The sequence below is a fragment of the Lipotes vexillifer genome, unplaced genomic scaffold (genome assembly GCF_000442215.2).
Source record: "Lipotes vexillifer unplaced genomic scaffold, Lipotes_vexillifer_v1.1 scaffold543, whole genome shotgun sequence".
Taxonomy (NCBI): Eukaryota; Metazoa; Chordata; class Mammalia; order Artiodactyla; family Lipotidae; genus Lipotes; species Lipotes vexillifer.
Window position 1 is genome coordinate 2,329,149 of NW_006799055.1, and position 8,037 is coordinate 2,337,185.

An 8,037-nucleotide genomic window follows, 5' to 3' on the forward strand; every position below is an offset into this window, starting at 1 on the left:
AATATCTTCTGGTATTACAGCGACCTTACAGTTACAAGCTAGGCTGGGGCGGGGCCGGCCTCTGGGGGAATGCAGAGCGTCGCCGAAACAAATCGGTTTCCCCAACACGAATACCACGGGAGGCAATTTCGCTCGTGGGAGAGGAGCCATGGGCACAGCAAGGTCTGATGGAGGGACGACTGAACTTCGAGGAGCGGAAGAGAAGGGAAAAGAAAAACAAAACCCAGACGTTCATAAATGTGTCGGGGGGGGGGGGGTGGGAGCGTGGATAAATCACCGCAGGAAAGAGGTGGGGAGGGAAAGACGTAAAGCGGGGAGGGGGGAGCGAATGGGCACCCGAGGCGTCAAAGGCCGAGCTTGACCCAGGGTGGAGAAAGGGGAGGAAGCGAGGAAGCCTGAGCCAGTCCAGAGAGGGCGGGCGGGGAGGCGCCGGCGGCCAGCAGGGAGCTGGGCCGGGTCGCTGTGCTGCGTGGCTGAGAAGGACTCGCGCGCGTGCAGTGTGTGCACAGCTCGGAGTCCGCTTTGGACGGCCGCGGGCCCTGGGGTAGGGATAGCAAGGTCAGGTGTGCCAAGCTCTCGGCGCTTCCCAGGGCCGGGGACCTCCGCAAAGCCGTGCCAAATCCGTGCGTGGCCGCCATTTGGCAGTGGGTGCCTGGGAATCGGTGCTGCGTCCCAGGACCAGTCTTTGAGCCGCGGGGAGTGTCTGGGATGGGCGACCCGGGGAGGTGTGCGCCTAGGGAGTGACCGTGAGATCCCGGTCGTCCTTCCCCGATGAGGATGGAGACATGGGCAATTCGTCGTCATCCTCGGAACACTTGGTTGAGGAGAGCGACGCGCACTTGCAGCCTTGCGGTGCGCCCCCGCCGGCACCCGCACTCCCGCCGCCGCCGCGGTGGTTGCTGCCTTTGCCCTCCTTCTTGTGCTTCACCCGGCGGTTCTGGAACCAGATCTTCACCTGCTTCTCGGACAGATTCAGGTAGGTCGCGATTTCGATGCGGCGCAGGCGGGACAGGTACATGTTTGAGGCGAACTCGCGCTCCAGCTCTAGCAGCTGCGCGCTGGTGAACGCCGTGCGCATCCTCTTGCTGCTGGGCAGCTGGTTCGAGCTGTTGTCTGGAGTGGGTAGGGGTGCAGACACGGAAGCGATCAGACCCTTCGCTGTGGGCCCGATCCTCCGGTAGGCGGCCGTCAGAATCCCGGGTCTTTGGTCTCTCACCCACCTCTTGGCCCCGAACACAATGCACAGCGGCGTAACCGTGGGCGCCTCCTCGCCAAGCCTCGGGACCCTGGTACTCCCAGAGTCACGCGGCCCCCGTGCTCCCTTCTGGAGCGCCCTAAGCCCCAGCCCTCGTTTAGTCCTGGGAGCCCCCGCCAGGGCCTGGACCCTCTGCCTCACTCTCCCTCCCCGTGTCCTGTCCCGTCCCTCCAGCCGCACGCCACCCAGAGTGTCCACTCAGGGGCCCGAAATGGCCCTCATCGCTCGCAGAACGCCCAGGGTCCTCATCCCCCATGCCCGCCTAGTCAGCTTTCGTCTGCCCGGTCCCGTCCCTCCCCCGCCCCACCTCCCCACTCCCCGCCTTACCCAAGGAGATGCAGTGGAACTGCCTGGGGTCGGGCAGCGGATAGGAGGTCTGGTAGAGCGCGGCGGCGGCCGCGGCGGCGGCGGGGCCGTGAGCGACCCCGGGCGACACGGCCGAGTGCGGGCGGCCCAGGGGCGCGTGGCAGTATTGAGAGCCGAAGGACGGGAAGGACGCCTTGAGCAGAGGCAGCGCGGGCGGCCCGGGGGGCCCGTGCAGCTGCGAGGCGGTGACGCAGAGCGGGCACACGCACAGCAGCCCGGCCTTGCGCGCGTGGCAGGCGCCGGGCGAGAGGCCGTGCAGGGCGTGCGGCGGCGGCACCGCGTAAGGAAAGAGCGGCGGCGGGCTGCCCTCCGGCGCCTTCTTCTCGCCGGCCTCGCGCAGCACCAGCGAGTCCACGAGGAAGGAGCGCGGCATGGCCCCCGTGCGCGGTCGCCCCGCCGCCAGCCCGCTCCCGGCGCCCCGCGGACCTCGGGGCTCACCACGCACTTCCCCGGGCCGCGGCTGCGCTCAGCTGCCTCTTCCGGGGAGGCCGGAGGCGCCGCTGAAGCCGGGGCTGGAGGCGCCTCCGCTGCTGCCGCGGGCGCCGCCCAGAGAGCGCGGGGTGCTGGCCAGCACTAGTGGTGCTGAAAGGCGCCGGCGGCGCCGCTTAAATAGGACTATTGCCATGTGATGGGCTACGCCAGGAGCGGCCGGGGCCTCTCAATAGGGTTTTTGTGCCTTTTCTCTTGGCATTCACTCTGCACGCTTCCTCATTATTTCACTTGTTAACTAAATGAACTGCATAATGTACTCCATTCTTGTCAACCCCACCCAAGCCGTAACAGGCGCCCCCGCCCCCTCCTCTCCCCTTTGCGGGTTTATTTTCTCATTCTCCTGCGATTTAATATTCTTTTCTTTCTCTTTATTCCTTACTCCCCTTTGGCTTTGCGTTGGCGATCGGCCCGTTTATCTTATTGATTTTGCACCCCCAATGCCTCGCTTCCACAGATCCCCATGGGCGCACACCCCCATCTTCTCTGCGCACTCGGTCCCCATCCCCCTCCTTCTCTCATTTCTCCCTCGCCCCCCAAGATCAGGCTGCGTGCACTTAGTCTCCTCAGCTCGGCGTTGTGCACCCCGCGAGCGTCCCCACAGCCGGCCTCCGATTTCCACCTGTGGAATCGCTCTCATCTTCCTGTGTCGGAAGAAGGGCCAGGGCCCCTGCAGGAGTGGCACCGCTGGGCAGAGAGGAGAAGGGCTCGGTACTTCTTATCCAGCACTAGCCCCATCGCTGTCCCTGTTTTCTCTGAGTTTCTCAAATAGTCTTAACTTTGATGCTGCCTATAACGCCCAGTCTTTGTTCGGGAGATGCTAGTCAACGATGTGGCCGTGGATGTAAAAAGGAAGTCACCCGCTGAGAATCGCGGACAGAGAGACAGGGAATGGGAAGGAAGACTGGCCAGCGAAGATGTAGATCTCACTCACACCCCACCAGACGCGGCGAGTGTGGGCGCTCTCTCCGCCGGTGCACACCCCAACAGACCCGCGGGTGCGCTCGGATATCACTGCCTTCCCGAAGTTCACCCCGGAGGAGCGGTGCGAGGGGCAGTTGTATTGCCAGCTTCTGCTGCCTTCGCCCACCTGGGCGGAGCTCCCCTCTCCCCAAGACCTGCTCCTGTCGTGTCACTCTCTTCTTTCTGGTCACACAATGGTTAAACAACTTGAAACGCCTGGCCTTGTGTACACGGCTTCAGCTTTTAAAATCGTCCTCTGGGCTCAAAGCTGCTTAGTGCAGGAGCTTTTTCCATACAATGGGAAATTAGCATAAACATTTTGAATGTACAGCCTGAGACTTTTCAAGGAAGACGTTTACTTTCGATTTTATTGGAACCAAGTCACTGCAGTCACCTGCTCTCAGCCCTGAAAGGAATCGTGAGAGACGGAGGGGGAAGCTTTCCGGCCGAGGGAATCAGTGCACGGGAATAAGATGGCCCCAGATCGAAGCACTTGCATGGCTTTTCATCACTGATGACATCTCTGCAATAACAACAGCAACAAATTATAGCTGATTAAAAAGCGAAGAGAATTTATGTGAGAGAAAATGACGGATTCCATAAAAGAGAGAGGGGCAATGGGGGAAATAACCTGGATGGAGGGCCTGTCATCTAGCAGGAAGAGTAAGGGATCAATGCCTCCTTGACTGTTTTGCCCTGGGGGGCTGGTGGGGTCCACTGCTGCCCTCAGTGCCAGGGTCTCCTCCCCAAGGCTCCCCGTTCTAAGTGGGTGTTTGCAAACAAGCCAGGGTGTATCAGTGTAGCCTAATGGCGTTTCTAATTGCTCTCTGGGAAAGGTGGGCTGGCCTGGACCCCGGAGACTGGGCCCAGAGCGGGACCAAGGCCGGGAGAGGGGCTCCCTGTTGGGCAGAGGCAGGTGGGAGAGGCGCAGGGTGCAGGCAGGACCCGCAGGGTGACAGAGGCGGCCTCAAAGGGTCAGTGCAGAGCTCTCCAGGGAGCCGAAGCCCGCAGCTGGGGAAGAAGGGGTTAAGAGCCCCTGAATTCGAGCAAGGCCAAAGCTACTGGGAAAGCATATCTGGCGGGGGGGGGAATAACCAGTTTTTTTTTTTTTTTTTTTTTTTCTTCCCTCCAGCCTCTGGACCTTATTGAATGTCATTGAAGAAAGTTTTGAATGCCAGATAAAGAGAGGCGAATTAAAGTGTGTGACAGCAGAGGATAAGCAAACACAAAGAGAACTCTGTCACACTTTGGGGCAAAATCCGTGGGCTTTTTACCAAGTCTCTTCGCTATGATTGAATTAAGTAATAGGAAAACATTTTCTTTCAGTTTAGAGCCATTAGACAAAAACTTCAAAGCGAATAACACTTTTTAATGTGCGGCCCACAATGGATTGGGTTTTGTGCTGAAATGTTTAAACGGTTTGTGTGCAACTCGGCGCGGGAGAGACCCGGGCCCAAGCAAAACAGCATCCCTGAGGGGGTTTCGGGGAAGCTGGAAAGAGCGCACACTTCATCCTCAAGCTCTAAGTCGGGCGGCTTGTGGCCGGAAAGGGGGCTCCCTGCTCGGCGGTCCTGGGCCGCCGGCTGCGCCCCAGGAGTTGGATAATTTCAGGAAAAAAGTTCTGCGCCCGCCCCCGCCCCCAGAAGGCCAGCTCTGCGGGCCGGGCAGGAACCGAGGGGCTGGGTGCGGCCCGGAGAGGGTGCCCAGGGCCCTTCGGCCCCGAGGCCTCTGCTGCCGCCTGGCTTCTGGCCGCTGCCCTCGGAGCCGGGCTGGGGGTCGGGGGTCCCCCGCTCCCCGGGTGCACGCGGGCGGCCGCGCGGCTTTCCAGTTCGCGGAGCCTCCCAGGGCTGGCTTCTGCGGGGTTAGAACTTTCCTCTCACGAGCAAACGCCCCCAGGGCGGTGCAGGGCTGGAAGGGAGGTGGCGGGATTAGCCTGACCGCCCGGGACAGGCGCCCGGGGAAGCCCCTCGGCCTGGTGGGCCCTGCTCTGCCCCCGGGCTGGTTTTCAGGTGTCCATCAGGGACAGTTCAACATGGAATAACTTTCTGTTGTCCCGGTCTTTTCTTCTTTCAGCCTACCTCCTTTCCTGTTGGTATGGAGAACATGCCATTTTTCTCCTGGGAATGCAGCTCTAATATATTTGCAGCAAAAACTGCACAAATTGGGGGTGGGCTGGGGAGGGTCCTTGTTCCCTTATCTGATTCGCATATTTCTTCGAATGTCATCTTCCTTCTCAGGAAGGCCAACGACCCTACTTTAAAATATCACCCCTCTTTCCCCAACCCTCCCCACAGGGTTCCTTGCTTTATAAATACCTTCCAACTCTGTCCTTCACTCCTCAGTTTCTCTGCTCCCTGCGCCCGCTCCCCGCTGAAATGTACGCCCCACTGAGGACTAGCCTGTTTGTTTGTCTATCTTGTGCATTACTGTTTCCCAACTCAGGACAGTTACTGGCACATAGTACATACTCAGCCTATATTTGCTGGATAAAAAAATGAATGAAAGTGGCCTGACTCAGGAGGTAGGGTGGGGAAGGAGAGGTACTGGTCTGCCTGCTTACTACACCTGGACACTTAGGAGCATGGCAGGGGTAACTTACCTGCAGGGACTGTCTGACCCTCTCCCAGCCACCACACCCTCCCCCGGGCTCAAACAGACAGGAGCTCAATGAATTTGTTGAGGAAATGGCAAATCTGGAGGCAGCATGGCTTCACAGAGGCAAGATGGTCCCATTCAATCTAGTGTCCCAGGCAATCTAGTGTCCTGCTCTGGAGAAGTTGGATGAACCCATAGGTAGCTCAAGGCTAGGGGTGTCATCTGGGTTTTTAATGGTGTATAGGAGAAAAGATTGGTTAGAGAGAGATGTGGGGTGTGCTCTGGAATTGTCAGTGACCATTTCTGTGCTTTCTGGCTGAAGGCAATGGAGTGGGAATCCTCATGGGTGAGGGAGGGGCTGCTCCCTTGACTGGGCTGGTGGTGACTCAGACCAGTCTGCCAGGAGTGAGCCTGCCCAGTGGAGCAGAGGGGCCAGAGGGTGCCTGACCTACCAAGGAATGATGAGGGCATCTGGGAGGCAGGAGTGGGGGGGCGCCCACTACAGGGGGGAGGGGAGGTGCCTGGACACAGGTGTGCTATGGAAGTGGAGGCCGAGCCATGAAGGGCCACGCTAACAGCTCTGTACTTGATCCTACTCAGAAAACTTTAAGCAGGGGTAGTAACAGAGTCAGATCTGAACTTGAGACATGTAACTGGCAGCAGTAGGAGGTCCTGTTGATGGGGACAGAGAAAAGCCAGAGCAGGGTCCGACAGAGTCGGCTTGCAAATGAATGTTTACTGAACTATTGAATGAACAGAGGGAGGGAAACAAACAAGGAGAAAATTGTATCAGTTCAAGTGATGGATAATGACCGCCTGAGCTGGGGTGGGGTTAGGAAAGAATTTGAAGGGGGAATGGGTAAGATCATGTAGGGTGGGGTGTGTGTGTGTGTGTGTGTGTGTGTGTGTGTGTGTGTGTGTGTGTGTGTGTGTGTGTTGGAGGGGAAGGGCACGAGACAGGAAGTCACACACACCTGTGGCCACTTGGTCCAAGGGCATGGGAGGGTGGTGATGCCGCAGGCAGAGACAGGGATCTGCAGAGCAGGGCCCACTTTTGCTCATGAAGCTGCAACATGATGTCATATTTGGACATGTTGCATTTTCATCCTTAACCTCAGCGGCTTCTGCTGATGTCCCATGGTGAAAATGTGAGTCTAAAGTTGGGTAGAGAGATTAGAGATGGAAAGAGAGATTTGGGACCTATGTATACAAAAATGGTAGCTTTAGTCTTAGGATGGAAGAGCTTGGGGGTGGGGGAGTATAGAGAAAAAACGAGATTGTAGATGTATTCCTGGGAACACCCATATTTAAAGAGACCAGTGAAAGGACGGCTCCTTGAAAGTCAGAGAAGAATTTTCAGCATCCATCTTAGAGCAGGAAATAATCCTTAGGATAGAAGCTTCATGCTGGGAATAACAGAGCAGAAAGATGGCAAGAACCAGGGTCCCAGAAGATCAAGGAGCTGCTCTACTCATTTTTTGTGAGTGGAAAATAAATGTTTATAAATAAAATGAAATAAATAGTTTATCTTTTTAACTATTATTTGAATTTTCTACTACATGTGGCTATATTTAATCAGAGCTAATATGGTCCCCAACCCCTGACCCAGACAGATGATAAGAATCAAGCCAACTGAAGGAATCAGTGGGAATCATGTCATAGCAGCTGGAGGTCCTCTTGCTTTTTCCCAACTACCTTACAAGGCCATCAGGGCAGGGGCAGACTTAATACTGGTGTCACTGACCTTTGTCACAGCACTTGGCACGTTAGATATATTGAATAAATGTTTAATGTGGGTGCTAATGGCAATAAAGGAGCTATCCTTTCTTTGCACCTATTCAGTGTATCACAGCTGCATCTTGACGAGCATCACAAGATTTCAGAAGCTCGTGGGGCTTTAGCTTTCTTATAGTAGAGTGAGGATGATACCTCGCCTTCCTTGTAAGGATTAAAGATGATGTGCGTGTATCCTGAATGCTACCAGGATTTCCGGTCAGTGGGTGCAGGTGAAGGCAATTCATACCAATAATCAGAGCTTCATTTGAACCTTGTGGGGCCTCTGGCCTCCTTCTCCCATATGATTTTTCTGGAAGGCCTTCCTGGGCTGCCTTACAAGTACCCACAGGCCAGTCTGTTGGCTGGCACCTACCCTGGCACCTACCCTGGCGACACCCGCCCTCTGCTTCCCCTCCAGAGAGTTTTTTCCTTGTCCACACACTCAGCCTGGGATAGACTGGCTGTCTTCTTCCACATCTTGCCCCAGGACCACTGTGTAGCCCTCATGCCTCGTAAAGCCCTAAGCACGCTGTCCAAGACAGTCAGTAAATGGGAGCTGTGTTTCCCTTCCCGAGCGACGGGCTGCAGGAATG

General features: G+C 56.9%; 1 protein-coding gene across 1 annotated transcript; it reads right to left on the minus strand.

Annotated features, from left to right (window-relative positions):
* Positions 1 to 729: 729 nt before the first annotated feature.
* GSX1 (GS homeobox 1) lies at positions 730 to 2,034 on the minus strand. The gene is made up of 2 exons (XM_007471444.1): positions 1,583 to 2,034; positions 730 to 1,113 (listed from the first exon to the last, which is right to left on the minus strand). The coding sequence occupies exons 1-2, from the start codon at positions 1,992 to 1,994 to the stop codon at positions 734 to 736; spliced, it is 792 nt and encodes a 263-aa protein (XP_007471506.1). The 5' UTR covers positions 1,995 to 2,034; the 3' UTR covers positions 730 to 733.
* Positions 2,035 to 8,037: the final 6,003 nt, after the last annotated feature.

What these genes read in the sequence shown, in the direction of transcription:
- GSX1 (XM_007471444.1), bottom strand. Translation starts at nt 1,994, where the DNA reads ATGCCGCGCTCCTTCCTCGTGGACTCGCTGGTGCTGCGCGAGGCCGGC. An exon ending in GTTCCACTGCATCTCCTTGG is followed by an intron (nt 1,114 to 1,582) that starts GTAAGGCGGGGA and finishes TACCCACTCCAG; the next exon opens with ACAACAGCTCGAACCAGCTG.